The sequence below is a fragment of the Gouania willdenowi genome, chromosome 15, assembly GCF_900634775.1.
Source record: "Gouania willdenowi chromosome 15, fGouWil2.1, whole genome shotgun sequence".
In the NCBI taxonomy this organism is placed as follows: Eukaryota; Metazoa; Chordata; class Actinopteri; order Blenniiformes; family Gobiesocidae; genus Gouania; species Gouania willdenowi.
In genome coordinates this window covers 7,303,742-7,323,101 of record NC_041058.1, presented here as the reverse complement: position 1 = coordinate 7,323,101, position 19,360 = coordinate 7,303,742, and the positions used below count along the sequence as shown (strand labels likewise).

At 36.4% G+C, this 19,360-nt stretch overlaps 1 protein-coding gene across 1 annotated transcript; it reads left to right on the top strand.

Moving 5' to 3' along the window:
* Positions 1–1,165: 1,165 nt before the first annotated feature.
* Positions 1,166–5,402, top strand: six3a (SIX homeobox 3a). The gene is made up of 2 exons (XM_028468567.1): positions 1,166–2,164; positions 4,315–5,402. Exons 1-2 carry the CDS (start codon positions 1,473–1,475, stop codon positions 4,505–4,507), a joined length of 885 nt encoding a protein of 294 aa, XP_028324368.1. The 5' UTR covers positions 1,166–1,472; the 3' UTR covers positions 4,508–5,402.
* Positions 5,403–19,360: the final 13,958 nt, after the last annotated feature.

Sequence of the window (19,360 nt, the reverse complement as noted above, 5' to 3'; positions counted from 1 at the left end):
AGAGCGGATCTCCTCCCAGGCATCTGCAGGTAAAGAAAAGTCCACAAACTGCACATAGATAATGGACCATACATGCATATACGCTGCTTTACTCACTGTCCCTCCTCCAAGCCTGATGTCGGCTGTGCCCATGCAGTCGTGCAGAATGTGCAAATCTGAGAGAAAGAAAAAAGTTTTGAATTCCTGAATGATTTTGTAGAAAGGCGGCTTAGGATCATTATGTCAGCTTTATTGAGGGCGGATTAAGCGGAGTCTCGATGCAACGCCCTTGTAACACGGTTTTCTTTCACAATGTGCAGCTCTGTTCGTGTTGGAGTGAACTCACACTGTTTTAACACCCTGTAAGCCCTGTCTAAATATGAAGCCGTTTGAGCCATAAACATGAAAATCACACCACCGTGGTCACTACTTCTATAAGCCGAGTCCTGTGACTTGGTTTTTGGATGTGGATCGTGTCCTTATACCACTAGATCAAATACATGAAAAGTGCTTTTATGTAGCCAGAAGCTTTCATGTTGCCATGACGTGATTGTAATCCCAATCTTCTAGGTTTTAATATGTATGTAACCTGTACAATGAATATTGTGCTTGGATATTTATCTAAAATAAGTACCAGATAATAAAGTATAGCATACAATTTTCGGTTATAGAGGACCGGGTTGCACGTATTGTCCCAAAGAGTGTCCGCCTGGATGTATCGGATTATATACAAAATGCAGAAAAATGTTTAAAAAATGAAATAAAAACTATCCATAAAACAAGGTCAAATTGTACATAAATCCAAGGAGAAGTGCAGAAAAATCAAAAGGATGATGGGAATGTACAACAAAACACAAAACTACAAAAACAAAATGACATAGAAAGTGACGGAATCGCTTTTTAAATCGTCTATTCCATGAGTTGCAGTCATTGGTTGTCCATTTGTCATTCATTTAAAGCTCCCTCTCTGCCCCCCACCCTCCCAGAAGCATCTCCAGTCTACATATCTTCTTTAGCTTTAACGAGCCTCGTTAAGATCGCAATAATATTCCTCCCTCTAATTGCTCTTTCCATTCAGCAGATAGGCGAGCACTGGCTTGTGGCTGATGCGCACGGTGCGCACAGTGCGGTGCGCTGCGGTGGTGGGAGTGGGAGGGTTGCTGCGGAGATCGGACACTCTGATAACCCCCCGTGCGTGCTGCACAAGTGGTGAAAGCCTCGCGTTACGTACTGGCTAATGATTGGCACGCTTGACAGTGATTGGCAGGGCTGCCATGACAACGCTACAACGACACCAAGAAGACCAATAGAAAAGGGAAACAAAATGTTTCAATGCTACACTCAACGGCGGATTTAGGGGGAGATATTATGAGGGCTGGTGTCATTAGGCGATAGCCATTGAGTCATTCAGCCTCTTTTTTTTTATACAAGCCGTATTTTCGGTTTTTCCCCCTTTTTCTCCGTAATTTTCTGTTCTCTATCAAGTCATTTCCATGGTTTTCCGATCCCCTTTAGAGCTTTATCCCTCCCATTTCTTCCTACCAAACTTCGCTGATCGCCCTCTGCTCCTGGCGAACAGCGCTCCCACCACCAGGTCTCCAGAAGACTTGTCCATGTTTCAGCTACCGACCCTCAACTTCTCCCCGGAGCAGGTGGCGAGCGTCTGCGAGACGCTGGAGGAGACCGGGGACATCGAGCGGCTGGGCCGGTTCCTGTGGTCCCTACCCGTGGCTCCGGGAGCATGCGAGGCGATCAACAAGCACGAGTCCATCCTGCGCGCCCGAGCCGTGGTGGCGTTCCACACGGGGAATTTCAGAGACCTCTACCACATCCTGGAGAACCACAAGTTCACCAAAGACTCGCACGGTAAACTACAGGCGATGTGGCTGGAGGCGCACTACCAGGAGGCCGAGAAGCTGCGCGGCCGTCCCCTCGGACCGGTCGATAAGTACCGTGTGCGGAAGAAGTTTCCGCTGCCTCGGACCATCTGGGACGGAGAGCAGAAGACGCACTGTTTCAAAGAGCGGACACGGAGCCTGCTGAGGGAGTGGTACCTTCAGGACCCCTATCCGAACCCCAGCAAGAAAAGGGAACTGGCTCAAGCCACTGGACTCACTCCCACACAGGTCGGAAACTGGTTTAAAAACCGGAGGCAACGAGACAGAGCCGCGGCAGCCAAAAACAGGTTGGTCACATATCCCTCCTTAACACTACAGCTGGAACTAAAACTGCATATGTTATATAAAAAGTACAGGAAAAAATCTCATTTTATTACTATTATTCAAATATTTATTTATTTTTTTGTATTGATTTTAAGTATTTATGAACACACACACATAAACTCAAACATTGTTCAAAAGACAACATTTAAAAACAGCAGGAAAAATCTCATTTTATTCATGTAGATGTTTTATGGTGAAGCCTGTCGGTTAGCAAGTCGTTAATTATCCCTTTATTATGACCTGAAATCGGGTTAAAAACCACAATCTGTTCAAATTTAAAAAATCAAAACAATCCTATAATAAATTATACATCTTTTTGTACATTAGTTTACTTTAAACCTGTTTCAATTCCATATAAACACTACGGATATTTTAGACAAATTTAGACAAACTCCCAAAGTCTTTATGTGAATAATAATACAATATTTTTTTTTAGCTTTTGATGAAATTGAACGATAAACACAAATTAGATGTGCACAAAAAAACCAAATATATTCATGACATTGTGCTTTTTAAAGACAGAAATGCATTGTTTACAATTTGCAAAACATTACATCCTACATTTAGAAATTTAGATTTTGAATCTATAAATACGTTTAATTCACAAATCAAATGCACATGTTTATAGATTAACATAATTCTATTTAAAACAAATTCCACAATTTAGTATACATTTTAATACATAATTAACTAACTTACATGTATTTAAAAAACATAATAATCTATTGTCTTTATAAGGAATAGTTTTGTTGATCATATTTTAAATATTTATTACAGTTTTATGTTTAGTAAATCGTTTTATTATTATTGTTGTTTTTGTTTTGCTTTTTAACAGCGAAGCATCGTTTGTTATGGTCAACTGCGCAGCTATTCCAGTTGCACCAAAGGGCTTTTATAGCATTACTGAAATAAAAGATTATCTTCAGGGGGAAAGCAGAAAAATGTATTCATATTATAGTTGACCAAAAAAAATAAGCTGGTGTTATTAGAGAAATATTGAAGGACTATAGCCTGTATTCATAACATTAAGTGTAGTATCATTCCAGTGAAATGCTATAATTGATTAAAATACACGGCGGAAAGTATACATACTAAGCCATATGAACACTATAATCTTTTTCTTTTTTTTTCGAAATGAATAGATATATTTCCATTTGCTGACATTATCCCCGTCATGATAAAGCTATTATCATGAGTGGATTGTAGAAAAAAAGAAAAAAAAAAAACATTTAGGATGATTAGAGTAACCATCACGTCATTCATGTAACACTCATTGAAATGTACTATTTATGGCTTTTTTTAAAAATACAAATATTCAATTTTCAAAAGAGAAATGTTGCTAATTCATCGTAGAATGCAAAAAAATGCAAAAAATAAATAGACAAAAACAAAGAACCAAATGCTACTTTATTTGAAATTGCTGCGTTGGAAAAGCTGTTTTATAATCTATTTATACCCCAGATTGCTGAGTTAAGTGTTGATTTAAATAATAATAATAAAAAAAAAAACCAGGATAAAACAGGGATTCCTCCAACATTTGGTATTCTAAATAGTCGTGTTTTGTCCCCTGAAAGCTGTATTTGATAAAGGCATGCATGCATAGCTGGGGCCAGCAGGGGGAAAGAAAGGCGAGTTTGAACCTCTATTTTGCAGGCGGAGGGAGGGGTACATGGGGGTGTGTGGGGTGGGGGTACATTCCCAGGTCTAATTGCCATTTCCAAGTCACCCACTGAACCCCCCCCCCCCCCCCACCCGATCACCACCTCCATGATGACATTATCTGCTGCACTGTATATACATGTATATATATATATTTATATTTATCCTTTATTCTCTATCTATCCTTTATTTATCCCTCATCCTTTATTATTATTATTATTATTATTATTATTATTATTATTATTATTATTGTTGCTGGGTTGTTCTTTGTTTTTTTTCTTTATTTTTTTTTTAATTTTTAATTTTTTGTTTGTTTTGTGCACCAACTACCAAGACAAATTCCTTGTACTGTCCTTAAAACTGTACATGGCCATTAAAAACATTTCTGATTCTGATTCTGATTCTGATTCCCTCAATTTTTACCCCCTTTTTTCATGCGTCTTTTCTTCTCCAGGCTTCAGCACCAAGCTATAGGACCGGGCGGCATGAGGTCCCTGTCAGAGGCCGGCCTCACCCCTCACAGCTCCGCAGAGTCGCCGTCGACCGCGGCCAGTCCCACCACCAGCGTTTCCAGTATGACAGAGCGAGTTGACACTGGGACTTCCATCCTGTCCGTCACATCCAGTGACTCGGAGTGCGATGTATGATACGAAGGAGGACAGAAAAAACAAAAACAAACAACAAACACACAAAAACAAACAAAAGAGAAATATTAACAGGGAAAATGGACCTGAGAGGAAGAAAAACAAGACTTATGAAATATTGCGGATTAAAAAAAGGACCGATTGATATAAATAATAAAATAAAAAGAGATATAGCACGTCGGGTTTTTTTTTAATTATTATTGTTATTATTATTATTATTATTATTATTATGAAAAGCGCTTTCAAAGGACCCACGCCTCCCCCTCATCATATACCCCCACTACGTCACCACCACCATCTCTACTATTGCATGACGTTTTATTTTTTTTAATTTTTTTTTTTAATTTTTTTTACTTTTTAATTTGTAATCAGGGAATAATAACCTATAAATGCAAGATTTCCATCAGGAGCATCGATCAGAGGGAATTCAAAACAGATCGTCTTGGTGTCTACGTTGCACTTTTGCCCCCATCCTCGTTTTCTAATCCATGATGATGATGAAGACGCCATTCAGACAAGATGCAATTTTGATTTTGATTTTTTGATTTTTTATTTTGTGTTCATCAGACAATCATTTTTAAGTCGTAACTTGCACCTTTTTTTGAGTATCTCTTCTGTCACTGCTTGTGTGTGGGGTTATATAAAATACATCATCATGGTCAAAAATGTCCAGCGGAAACCGTTATAATAATGACTGTATCAGATTTTTATTTTTATTTTCAAAATTTTATATTGAATTATGTATATCTCAAATAATGCGGTCTGTATTATATGTGTAGGAATATGGCTTGTACATAATTATTGCTCTGCCTTTCAACCCCCGTGTCATCCTCTTTTCTATCCCTTCCTCACTTTTCTTGACTTTGGTGTTCCTACATAAAATATTTGTCAAAACTTACAACTCAACTGCTCTAGGTGTTTTTGTTGCTTTGTTTGTTTTTTGCTGGGTTATTTGCTCGTGGCTTGTGTTATACCAATCAAGTTTACCACAAAGAAAAGTGCATGAACGCACCATAATACATTATGGATGGGGTTTATTGAAGTCAACAAGGCGCCTTTCTTCTCTTTTCCTGCCGCAGGCTGCAATGAAACATGCTAATTTATGATGTTGTGTGTGGGTTATTTTTTGTTTTTGTTTTGGCTGTTATTATTATGACATAGCCTTTTTATTCTTCTTTTTTTTCCGTGGATGCCTTTCATTCTATCCGATTACGGATGAGGACATGTAATAAGTGGCTAAACACATGTTCAGGTCATTAATTGTGGAACTATTAATTCACCTTATGGCATAAATGGGAAGGTTATGCAGTCTGGTTGATGAACCCATTCAAATAAGTTTTCGACATTTTTTGTATTTATTCATGGGATTTTTTTGTGGTTATTTACCACAAAAACATTATTTTATGCTATTTTTTATTTTTAAAAAAATGTTAAACACATAATAGGTTGGTAATGTATTGTTTATTTATTTATTTAAAGAAAGTATATCTAGATGACTGCTGCTGTATGTTCTGGCAAATGTCAACGCCATGCATGCAGCACTTTAAAATGTGAGTGCTATTTCCCCCTTTTGTTTACCGTTGCTAGTGAATACAGAAATTAAGTAAACGCGCCATTAAATGGGCTAATCGCGATGGGTCTCCTCCCCTGTCCCAATCTCCTATTGTGGCCCCTGAAAAGAGCTTTTCTTCCTCGGACGAGAACCATTTCCCCCTCCAAAAAAAAAAAAAAAAAAAAAAAAAAAAGAGGCTTTCTCCCCTGCAGCCCCTTTTCTAACCAATTATGCCGCAGACTCAGCAGCAGGACACACTGTTGCATTTACTTCCAGTTTTGCTGGAAACACTTTGAGCAAAGTCTGCAGATCTTTAGGTCCGTGGAAAGTAAACGTTATTCAGTTTGAATGCACGTTTAGGCATGCTGGTGTCAGGCAAAGGGAGGCATTGTTGGGCTATATGGATGTTTGCCCTTATGTTTGATTTCGTACAAAAACTACAAAATAGCTGAAAGTCAGTCTTGGAACACACTGAATAATGTCCTGGAAACCAATTGTAGTTTGCATTTAAAGCTTGTTTAAAAGCTTCTGTATCAATTTTGAAATTCTGTTGCAAATGGGAAAAAATGTCAAATTCTTTTTTTTTTTTTTCTGACAAATGTCAATTTATTTCCCCCAATTTCTATCATATTATTATTATGATGATTAGTATTATTATTATTATTATTATTATTATTATTATTATTATTATTATTTTTTTTTTTTTTTAAGCTATAATGTTATCAGCACATTATTATGTGTTTTATGCATGTGTTACCAAGATACCAACAAAACAAGGGTCAAACATGCTTCAGATTTGGAACCCATGGGCCCTCCTTAAATATCAGCAAAGCTTTTAGAAAACGCAGCTGAAACAAATGGTCTCCCATCGCCATAACCACTGTAGATAAAATAAATCTGTATCATATTTTGAAAGCTATTCTGGGACTTAAATCAAGTCTGCCAGAGACAGATATGGCCCATATGAAGAGCACCGAGGGGCCATGGCACCGCCGGACCAGCAGACCCGCCTTATCACACACCGCCCCCCGCCTCTCCATTTACGCACTCCACAAGTTTTATTGGCTGTGACAAGCCCCGGCTATGATTGAGATTAAATTAATCGTAAACTGAAGAGCATTTTTTTTTTTCTTGCTTTTTTATCGGCAAAAGAAGGACACAAGGATTAGGAGCTTTATCTGCGAGATGGAGGCGCAGATAGGAGCTCATGAATACAAAACAAGTCATGAATGGGCCTCATTTGCGCAACATTAAAACGCATGGCTGTGGGAAAAGTGTTTAAAAAGATGCGCACGGACGCAATTTATTATGGAGCAAAACATATTAGTAGTTGATTGTTATTTTGTGGACATATTTATCAGCAGTTTGTATTTTTGTTTTTGCTGTAAACTTTAAGATGTTCGTAAAATATAATTATTTTATTAGAAATAAGAGACGTGTGAACAGGTTGTTCTCTCAGTGAACATATGTAGGCCAATGAGTCTTTTTAAAAAAAAAAAAAAAAAAAAAAAACAAGTGTTGGAAGTGTGAGTCTATCTGTTGCTGGCTGGGGAGGGTGGGGGTCATAAACAGTGGGGGAGCTTTTGTTCGTGATCTGTCAACTTAAATATGGATCACAAGACAAAAGAACTTAGCGAAGAGTAATCTGTGTGTGTGATACTTTTATGAGCGTAAACGAGAATGTGAGACAAGTGCAGCGACAATGAACAGCCGCATGTTTTCCCCCCTTTTTCTAGATCCCTTCAGCTTGTTTTTTTACCGTGTAAAAAATAGTGTAAATAGTGTGTCCGCCAAGCAATGTTTAAATGAAAAACAAAGTGAAAACTTTAGGGGTGGAAAGTGAAGAGTCAGTTGAACTTTAGAAGAGGAAAGGAGGAAATACGCACATTGCCATGTCTCAGTCTCACATTTCCCAGGTTAACTGAACACAACTTTTTCCATTAGTGTGTATTCATGCAGCAGCCAGTGTGTGTGTGTGTGTGTGTGTGTGTGTGTGTGTGTGTGTGTGTGTGTGTGTGACTATATATACACTACTACCACTCAGGATCATCTCCTCTGGATATAGACACCATGGCTGCAGTATGTGGGACTAATCGTTTTTTTATCAATTTTAATGGGGAAAATAATTTTGGGCAAATCAATAAATTAAGTCAAAATGTCGAGATTAAAGTAAAAATTTAGAGAATAAAGTTGGAATGAAATTGATAATAAGATTAAATTCGAATGTAAAGTCAAATCTACGGAAGCGGACTAAGGCCACTTCATAACAACAAATCTGTTTCTTCAAACTTTACAGTTTTTTTTCCCTTGTAATTTAGTTTTTTTTGGCAATAACCATGTTTACGTGTCAAAAATGTATTTTTGTTATTAAACCCAACTTTGAAGTATAGTTTAACGCATGCATTTTGTAGACGGCCATGATCTGTTCTTTGTTGTCATATGGTGAATTGGCCCCGTCAGCTTCCGTAGATTTGACTTTATAAGTAAACCTTTCGACTTTTAACATAATATTGTATTTTCAGTTCTTTTTTTAAATTTCAACTTCAATTTCAACATTATATTATAACTTTATTCTCGAAATTTCAACTTTAATCTTAACTTTTCAACTATGATCTCGACATTTGACTTTATTCTTGCATTTAAAGTACTAAAGTATTTTTAAGTAATGCAGAGGACACGTATTATCATAATTCAATACAATTTGAATAATTAAAAAACAAATGTGCTTTATTAAAAAGTAGGCTACATGACATATTATTTAATACCACGTTCTCTAAGATGACCTGCATCACTAATAATAAATAGGCCTATATTTTTTCATTTGACTCTGATTGTTGAATTCTCGATTCGGTTACAAACTGATTTCAGATTATTTAACAATTATCGAATTGATTTTCGATTATTGCTGATTATTAATCTTCCTTTTAACATCAGTCCGCTGCTGAATGATTTGACTTCTCATTTGAGTAACATTTCTCAGTCCCTTCAGTATTGTATAAAGTAATTGAAAGATTCAAATTTCGGTTGATGGGTCGCCTATGGTGTACAATTTGAAAAAATGTAAATAAACAATCTTTGGAAATTCTTAGAATATTTCTTATATATATATATATTTTTTGACCATGTCTGCACAAGCTGTCGAAGGTCAACAGTACTTAGTGCAATATTTTCGTGACAGCTATGCATGTTTTATTATTGCAATAAATTATTCTTTGGAAATTTAAGCATCGATTTATAATCGACATGAATAAAATCGCGATTAATCGAGTATAAATAAATAAATAAAAAGGAAAAAGATAAGATATGATTAAATTGTGCATCATGGCAAACATCCAAATGATCAAATAGATCACACACCGATCCTATGAAGTATCTGGATGCAGTGCGAATGAAATATCACCTGTGTGTGTGTGTGTGTGTGTGTGTGTGCGCCTCATCTTTTTAAAACAAGCATAACATGAAAGCAAACCAAATCTTGTCTACTCAAGCGAACATTCCCCCCCCCCCCCCCCCCCCCCCTTTTTTTATGTGTGGTGCACGCGGGCAACCTTCCATGCACTTCTCATGTAGACCCTGAGTGTGTGTGTGTGTGTGTGTGTGTGTGTGTGTGTGTGTGTGTGTGTGTGTGTGTGCGTGTGCGTGTGTGTGTGAGTGAGTGTGTGTGTGTGTGTGTGTGTGCTGGGATGGCGTGTGTGTGTGTGTGTGTGTGTGGGGTGATGGTGGGGGTGCAGGCTGTGATCTCTCGCCTCGTGCACACCGAGCGGACAGAGGGGCTGAGCAGCTTAAAAAGAGCCCCCCAGCACCTGTGTTTGTTAGCGCTGTTCTCAGGCCTTCTTAAAGCATGGCACGGATCCTACACACACACACACACACACACACACACACACACACACACACACACACACACACACACACACACACACACACACACACACACACACACACACACATCCCTATGTACGGACGCCTTTCCTTCCATGAATTGCTGATTGTTCTCCATCAGTCTGATGCTGAAGGCCATTGTCTGTCAGCTGGAGCTCGTGCACACTCTGGCACAGACAGCACTGACTGAATCAACTTGGACATTAATATCCTGTTGGGACATTACAGGTTTTTTCCCCTTTCATGACCATTGTATTGGTGATGAAAACATATTTATTTTAGATAAGCAGCTTGATCCTCAAAAGTACTTCGAAAAAAGAAGAAAAGTTTAATTTTGCGTCTTGAAGTAGAATTACAGTCGACTCAAAACAACAAACTTTTGATATCAAAGTACAGTGCACCAAGTGATCATTTGGCAAGTCAAATGTATAGCGCATTTCATACACAAGGCGATTCAAAAAACATTTAAAATCAGCAGTAAAACATTTAAAATCGGCAGTAAAAACATTAAATCAACAATACCGTGATTAAAAATCTCCCTCTCAGTCATGCTTAGTAGAGAAAAAGAGTGCCTTTAACTTAAATGTACACATTGGACGCTGCCTTCATCAGTTTGTTCCACTTCTTTGCAGCATAACAACTAAAAGCAGCGTCACAATGTTTGCTGTGAACTCTGGGCTCCACTATCTGACCTGAAAGACCTGCTGGGTTCATACCTGACAAACATCTCACTGATGTGTTTACATGTTTGTCTTTGAAAGATAATCCAGTCTCAAAAATGTATCCAGGAAGTGGAGGCACTGCTCTAAAAATGCTCTTACACAATAGACTTAACATCTTGTCTTTTTGTCTGCAATGACCTTTTATTGTGTAAAAAATGCAAAGATTCTGAAATATGTCCTTTTTGAGTTTGATTGTCATTCTCAGTTTTTCCACTATTTACAAAACAGGAGCATGATGTACACTTCAACCCACTCATCAGCCTGAAATAAACTGAGAGTCAAACGTGTTCCTTTACTGCCATCTAGTGGACTGAAAATGAGCAAACATGTCAAACTCATTTTAGTTCAGGAGCCAATACACACCAGTCGGGTCTTAATTTGGCGGCAGAATTTAGGCGGGAAAACGTGCAATTTGGTTTGCAGCCACTTTCACATATAATGATGTATAAAGTATGTAAGACAGCAATAATATCCAAACAATAAGTGACAAATATTAGTCCCTGCACGATCTTCACATTCAATTTCCTTGATTTTGAATTTAAGGACATTTTGTGGAGTAATTTGAGGGAAATTGCAGAATTTGGGAAAAACTGAAAGTTCTTTCAACAATTTAAGATAATAATAGAAAAGAAAAACGACTGCTATCATAAAGATAAAGATAAAAATAAAAATAATCTTTATTAGTTCAACAAAGAGGGAATTTGCATAGTTCCTGCAGAGGAGAAATAAAACAGCGTAATGAAAAAAATGGAAAAAGGAAAAGAAAGATATATACATGGGCCTGTACACAGTACAAAGAGAAAGTGGGAAGACATATGTACAAAAAAGGACATTGCACAATAATATCCAATGACATAATATAAAAAAGCATAATGGAACTGAGTATTTCGAGAGGCTGAGATGTAATATTTTACACAATGGTTCATGTTTTCTCTGTTGTTTTTACTTACTCCTGCAGACTGAAATTGGATGCTTAAAGGGCCGGAATTTGCCCCCGGGCCTTGAGTTTTACACGCTGTAAACACAGGACGAAAAATTGCTTAAAAAACCCAAAAGTTAATAAATTGTAGCTATTCATTGTAGAAGTACAACTTTTTCCATTGTTCCGAATATTCCGAACGTGTTTCAAAGACGCCTTTTTGTGTTTTGTGTTAATGGAGTCACATCAGAGACCATTTTAAGTGCTTTTTATGCCATTCCTGCTACTTTGTACCTCTTTGTTCAAATCTCCCCCTGCTCTAGTTAATGTCAGTGTATAGGCACGAACATACAAAGGCATGCTCACACTGTAGGGACAACACACATAGTGCACACATACATACACACTCACTGTACAGGGTGAAGTCATTAAAGTTTAACTGCATGAAAGTCGAATGATGTTGGAACACTGAAACAGCTTCTCCATTTAGTGAAAGACGAAGGATTCAGATGTAACGGACCCCTGATCCTTGGTTAATTTTTCAATACGGATACCCAGACTTTTTCTCAGGCCGCCAAGGAGCCAAGTGACTGAGTGAGTAGTGTGTGAGAGATAGATGAACTGGTTATGATGGTGAGGAGGGAGGGGAGCATAATGGTGTCCAGTGGAGCGTGTCCTTTTAGTGTTTAACTTCTTCTATTGTGGTGAGCAGAGGCCGAATAGGAGGAGGACATAGAGAAAGCCACGGAGATGGTTTCACTGTAAATGGACAGTAAAACGCTAAGGGCAACATCACCATTAAATCATCACAGGACAAAAAAATCACATACTTTTATGTTACATGATGCCATAAGCAACAATGTTCTTCACCATGAGGAAACCTGCACTCACATGCACTCCTAAAATGATTCAAGTTTCATGTGAGTAAATAAAGGGTTTTAATCGGGGTCACTAGAGCCGATTTGCAGTGATCAAAACCATTTACAGCATCCAACATTCATAGACATACAGTATGGGCTAATACAGCCTGGAGGATAAACGCACTTTGGATCTGGGAATTTAAAATTCAACAAACTAAAAGCATGTACATTGAACAGATTTGAGTCAATAGATTATTGATGTCAAGATGTACACACAAATAAATACAGGCCATATATTCTTTATCTGCCTTATTCTTGGAGGTGCTACTACCAATAAAATGATGGGCAAAAATATTCTTGGAGGTGGCCAAAAAAATAAAGTAACAGTAGTTTTTCTCAAAAAACAATTGTAACCTTTTTAATATGAAGTCAATAAACAGGATTTAAACAGCATGTTTATGATCTATATTAGACAAGAGCAACAGGGGCCAAATGCGGAGTCTAATTTTGTGCAGCCCCAAAAGTAAATGCACAAAATGACAACAACAACGCAACAAAAACCTCCCAAAATGAGAGAAAAATATACAAAAGGACAACAAAATAAACAACATTACAACAAAAGCACATAAAAATTAGTCCAAAAACACAAAACCCCAACAAAAATACACAATTTGTCTCCAAAAACACACAAAATAAGAGAAAAATATAAACAATGACAAAAATACTCACAATTACAACAAAAAAATACAACATAAACACACAAAATGCCTACAAAAACACAAAAAAATAGAGGAAAACGATATTAACAGAATTACAGAAATACAGAAAACAACAAAAATATGCAACAGCAAAAACAAAATGAGAGACAAAAACACAAAAGGACAACAAAAATACACAAAATTTCAACAAAAAGCATGCAAATTTACTCCAAAAACCCAAAACGCGAACAAAAATACACAAAATGCCTCCGAATGCACACAAAGTGGGAGAAAAATATAATCAGAAATAGAGAAAAAAAATACACAAAGCAACAACAAAAAACACACACACAAAATGACTCCAAAAACCATAAAAGCCTTTGTTCTTTCATGCATTAATGCTCAGATTGGTTGTTATTGTAATTGTTGACATAAATGTTGATGATATGGCCCTCCGATAAGATATAATTACATTTTTGTGGCTCCCGCTGTAGCTTCTTTCTGCTCTGTCATAAGGACTTGACTGTGTTCAGCGATAAAGAGAGTGACCCTGTCTATTTAACATATAGCAACATCTATATCTGTATTTAATCTATGTATAATGCAGGAAGTTGCACACATAATAAGGACGTATAGGCTCTGGATGAGGGTCGATATAAAAGTATGTCGACGTTAATCTCTTTTCTCACATGTTATAGGCTCAAGTCCTTAACTGAGTGCTTTTACTTGTCTTTGCTGCTCTTGGATATAAAAATTACCACCTGGAAAAAGAAGAGACAATTGCATGGTTCTCTATGGGAGCTGGGACTATTTAAGAGGTGCATGTCACTAGTTAATAACTGGTTCAAGGCTCTGGAGGCTTGCAGCTCGAGCTGGCTGTTTTTTGTCTGACCACTATTTCTATTTTTAATAGGCTGCTGTACATGAGTCGCTGATGGAGCATCTTTAAAGTCCTCGTCTTTAAAAACGGCCTCTGTCCCGAGGTGGCTTCCAAAGCACATACATTATTCAGACCCAGGCTGGGCATGGTCCTGCACATGGCATTCAGTCCAGTTTAGTGAGTGTGAGCAGCAGTAAAGATCCCACAAGAATCATATACAGAACTGTGATAACAATAACAGGTAAAAAGAAATAACAATTAAATAATGATTGATTATCTGCCTGCCTGATATTTAATGTTTACAGTAAATTAATTGTTCTCAAACTTTTATAGAAAAGAAAACACCGTAAATCACATGTATCAAACTCAAGGCCCGGGGGCCAAATCTGGCCCTTTAGAGCATCTAATTCGGCCCGCGGGAAAAGGTAAAAATTACAGAAAAAACATGTATCATTGTATAAATTAAAAAATAATTCAGTTGTAGATATCTCAGCCCCTCCAAATATGCATGGAAACAAAATTATAAACTTCCCATGCTTATATCACATGACGGCACTCGTTATTTAATCTCAAAGTGATTTAAAAAAAAAGAAAAAAAGCAACTAGTTTCTTTCAAAAGTTAAATAACAAATTTTCAAAATATCAAGGAAATGTAAGAGAATTTAAGTTTAAGGTATGATATATATATATATATATATATATATATATATATATATATATATATATATATATATATATATATCAAAATTAGTATATCGTGTGTTCACATTAGATAGTGTGAAAGGATTGAGTACAAGTGCTAAATACCTGGATTTATATTATATGGGGAAATGTTTATTAGTTATTATATTTTAAGTATGTACGGTGCGCACTTTAGTCATACTCAAGTGAAATGTAAAACGGTCCTGCGACTGGCTTCAAGCTAAAAGTCAAACATCCCCTTTTCAAAATAAAAGTATCTCTTGTCTACCATTAGTTTTTTATTGTTTTTTTTTTGTGTATCTTCAATTTGTATTATGTATTTTCAATATCAAGACAAGACAATGCAATTCTACGACACAACAAACCTTTAATAATAAATTAAAAAAAAAATACACATTTTTTAAAATTCAGAATAATTTGCAATTTGGCGCCCCTCCAGCAGATGACGTCCTAGGTGGCCGCCTGTGTTGCCTGTTAGGAAGGCCGGCCATGTTGTCACCTAAAAAAATGTAGTCAACAAAATTAACATTGTACAACAGTTCTGGTCTTCTTTCAAACGTGGAGAAAAGTAAATAATTTCATGTATCAAATCTTATTTTTACTGTGGAAAAGACATGAACTGACAGCAGCCACAAGAGGTCATCAGGAGATTTCTTTTGTTTTACCCATAATGCAAGCTGTCATAGAAAATAGTGAGAATCTGCTTCTCCACCAAATATATTACACTATTCATGGTTTGCAGCTTCACAATGTTTCTCTAAAGCCTGCGTAGAATCTTCTGTTGTCTATTCAAGCTGCTAATGGCATTCATGCCTTGCAGATCTATTCCAATGTGTGTGTGCGCGTGTGTGTGAGTCAATTCAAGTGTGCAATAAATTGCAAATGGTGTATAGAGAAGCTTTAAGGTCACTGACACAAACACCCCCTCCTCCATGCCTGCCTCTTATTGTGTTGTGAAATTATACCCGTGGCATGTTTTCTGTATTTCTCACTCACTTTGGTTGAAAACCCAGGAGCGTTTGAAATGCAGCACAGAAGTTAATCAAGCAGCAAGTTAAAGGCAACAAAAGCAAAAAGAGACTTCAAGCAGCTGCCATTGCTGTGGGTGAAAAAAAAAAAAACACAACACAACAAGAGAGGCCCTATTCGTCTAACTCTAAGTCAAGGGTGTCAAACTCATTTTAGCTCAGGGGCCAAATACAGAGCAGTTTGATCTCAAGTGCATGGGCCACAGATTTTGTGCAAGAAAACAAGTAATTTCAGCATTATTTTGCCCTAGGTTGCACTTCTACGTATAGATAAATACAAAATATGTAAGAAACTGACAATATCCAAGCAATAATACACACACACACACACACACACATATATATATATATATATATATATATATATAGTTTGACACCTATACTCTAAGTGAACCCATGAACATAACCTTGTAATATTGAACCCAAATCTCTCATTTTCATGCAATAACAATTGGTCTCTTTGTCAGTCAAAAAAAAATCTTCTTTTATTTGATTTAAAATAGTTGATATTGTTAAATAATAGGGTTTTTTTTCCTCCAGATTGTAGTGATTTTTCTCTATTTTCATACAATTACTGCCCTGATTTTATTGATTTTATTTTAATTTTAGGATTATTCAGGTTTTAGGGTTACTCTGTTAGCAATTCAATTTCCATTTATACAACCTAATTTACTCTAAAGGTAAACAAAATGAATCTGAAAATACAACAAATGCTACAAATCCAGAAAATGATTCAAAAATAGACAACAAAAACGCACAAAGTAAATCTAAAAATATGAAAAATATTAGAAAAAAGACAACAAACGACAAAAATACACAAAACAAATCTAAAAATAATACTTTGGTCTACCACGTACATGAAAAGAAACATAAATTAAACATTATTAAGCTATGATTGCTCCTGTATTTTGTGTCTCACTTTTAAAATGGCCGTCTTTTTTAGAATATATTCTTTCACATAATTGTTATCATTTTTTTTTTGGTCATTTTTCTGAAGCTGGTCAAGTTGGGTTGAATAAACCACAGTTACACTTTCCAGCCGCCAGATGGCAGCAATGTTCAGGGTTTCTGTTTAGATTTGCTCTCACTTTCCCTGTAAACTACACATACTGTAGCTGCTTTTCATCACTTCTGACTCTGAGCTTTTGTTACTTTTTAAATAAATCCACACAGCACTAAGTGGAGTGAATACAGATGGACGGTGTGTGTCAGACCAGTGTGGAAGGAAAACGTTTCCTGTAGCGTTCTTCATTTAGGCCATCCATCCATCCATCCATCCATCCATCCATCCATCCATCCATCTATATCCTGTTCATCAGTAGCTTATTTCTGTTTATTGATGGCAGGGCACACCCTGCACAGTTTGCCATTCCATCCCATGCTGACAGATGGAAAAAGTACACAAATAGAGTTTGAGATAGCAAGAATTAACCCTTGAAGACTTGATCATGGTGCGAGGTAAAGGAAACACCGACGGAGTTAAATTTCACTAACACACAAAACATAATTCACAAACTCATGCATTTTGTTTGGCAAATAAGAAACATACCTATCAAACAAAAAACAAGTACAAGTTTACCAGTCTTGTGACTTTTGGCACAAATTCTCCCCATTTCCAATTCACACACAAACTGGTGTGGTTTGCAAATACAAAACTTAAATTGCAAACATGCATTTTGTTTGGCAGATAACACAAACACAAACTGGTGTGGTTTGCAAATACAAAACATCATATGCAAACATGCATTTTGTTTGGCAAATAAGAAACATACCTATCAAACAAAAAAAAACATCTTTTATGTATATTCTAAGCGCAAGATTACTAGTCATTGGATTTTTGGCACTAATTTTCTGCTTTTCCGATTCCCACACAAAATGGCGTGGTTAGCAAATACAAAACGTCATTTGAAAACTCTTGCATTTTTTTTTTTTGGCAAATAGGAAATGTATCTATCAAACAAAAAACAACATGTTTCATGTATATATCCTCAGCACGATTTTACTAGTCATATGACTTTTAGCACACATTTCCCGACCTGTCCAATTCACACATAAACTCAGTGTGCTTTGCAAAGAGAAAACGTAATTAACAAACTCATGCATTTTGTTTGGCAAATAAGAAAAGTACCTATCAAACAAAACTCCAAATGTTTTATATAATTATCCTTAGCATGTGTTTATTAGTCCATTTCACACACAAATGCTCATAAACTTGTACATGAAGGACACTGTTTTTTAAATGTAAGATTTAAAAATAAAATAAAAATTGTAACAACAAAATGATTCCGTCTTGTTAATGTTGCATGTATGAAAGCTGTGTTCTCTTTGTGTCACGGTGTTTGTGCTACATACTTAAAATTTTCTTTCGCTTTCAAACCCTCCAAGTACCCTGGCTTAGTACACGCACACACACGCATGCACACACACACACACACACTTGTGTGCTGAGTCAACGGTCTGACAGGTTGAACCTGTTGGTGCTTCACACCATCCGACAAACAAGTCTAGTGTGCACAATCAACACTAATACTCATTATTGTCAATTAGGAAATTCCCTTTTCTGACTCGCAACAAAGGTCAGCTGCTGTGTTGTTTCATGCAAGTGCAACAAGGTAGTTGCTCTGCTACCGTAAACATGTTGAACAACTTAAGAAATGTGTGAATAATCAATAAATGTTTTTAGGGTCTTATGATAACTTTATCTAAAAAAAAGAATAAAAAATTGAGTGAAGCGCTAAAAAGGGCGGAAAAACAAAGAGACCCAAAAACAGAGGTAAAGCTATATTTAGACATAAAATAGGCCGAAAAAATTATAACGCTCAAAAACATAGGTATGGCTGTAAGGCATAAAAAATTGTGAAAAAGTTACAAACGCCCAAAAACGGAGGTAAGGCTGTAGAAAGGCATATAAAAGAGCTAATAAGTAAAGAATGCCTCAAAACAGAGGTAAAGCTTAAAAAAAGGCAAAAAAGTTAGGAACCCCCAAAAATGGACGTAAGGCTATAATATGGCATAAAAAATGACAAAAAAGGTACGAACGTCGAAAAATGGAGGTCAGGCTATAGCAAAGCATGGAAACGGGCGAAGATTTTCAAACGCCTCAAAATGAAGGTAAGGCTATGGTAAGGCATTAAATTTTGGATGGTTATCATTTTTTCCTCATTTTTCATGCTTTACTTCATTTTCATTCCAGTTTAAGTATACACATCATATTTGCACGAGTTTTTAGCTTTTCCCAGTTTAAGTATGCACATCATATTTGATGATGTGGGTGTTGGTCATTTTTTCCTCATTTTTCATGCTTTACTTCATTTTCATTCCAGTTTAAGTATACACATCATATTTGCACGAGTTTTTAGCTTTTCCCAGTTTAAGTATACACATCATATTTGCACGAGTTTTTAGCTTTTCCCAGTTTAAGTATGCACATCATATTTGATGATGTGGGTGTTGGTCATTTTTTCTTCATTTTTCATGATTTACTTCATTTTCATCCCAGTTTAAGTATGCGCATCATATTTGCACTAGTTTTTAGGGTCTTGTTATAGCCTTATTTCAGAAAAAAAAATTATTTATTTTTTTCATTTTTATGCCTTAAGGTAAGGCATTTAAT

Excerpts from the sequence above, each read along its gene's own strand:
- six3a (XM_028468567.1), top strand. The coding sequence starts at position 1,473 with ATGGTTTTCCGATCCCCTTTAGAGCTTTATCCCTCCCATTTCTTCCTA. Across the intron at positions 2,165-4,314 it reads GCCGCGGCAGCCAAAAACAG|GCTTCAGCACCAAGCTATAG; the intron begins GTTGGTCACATA and ends TTTCTTCTCCAG.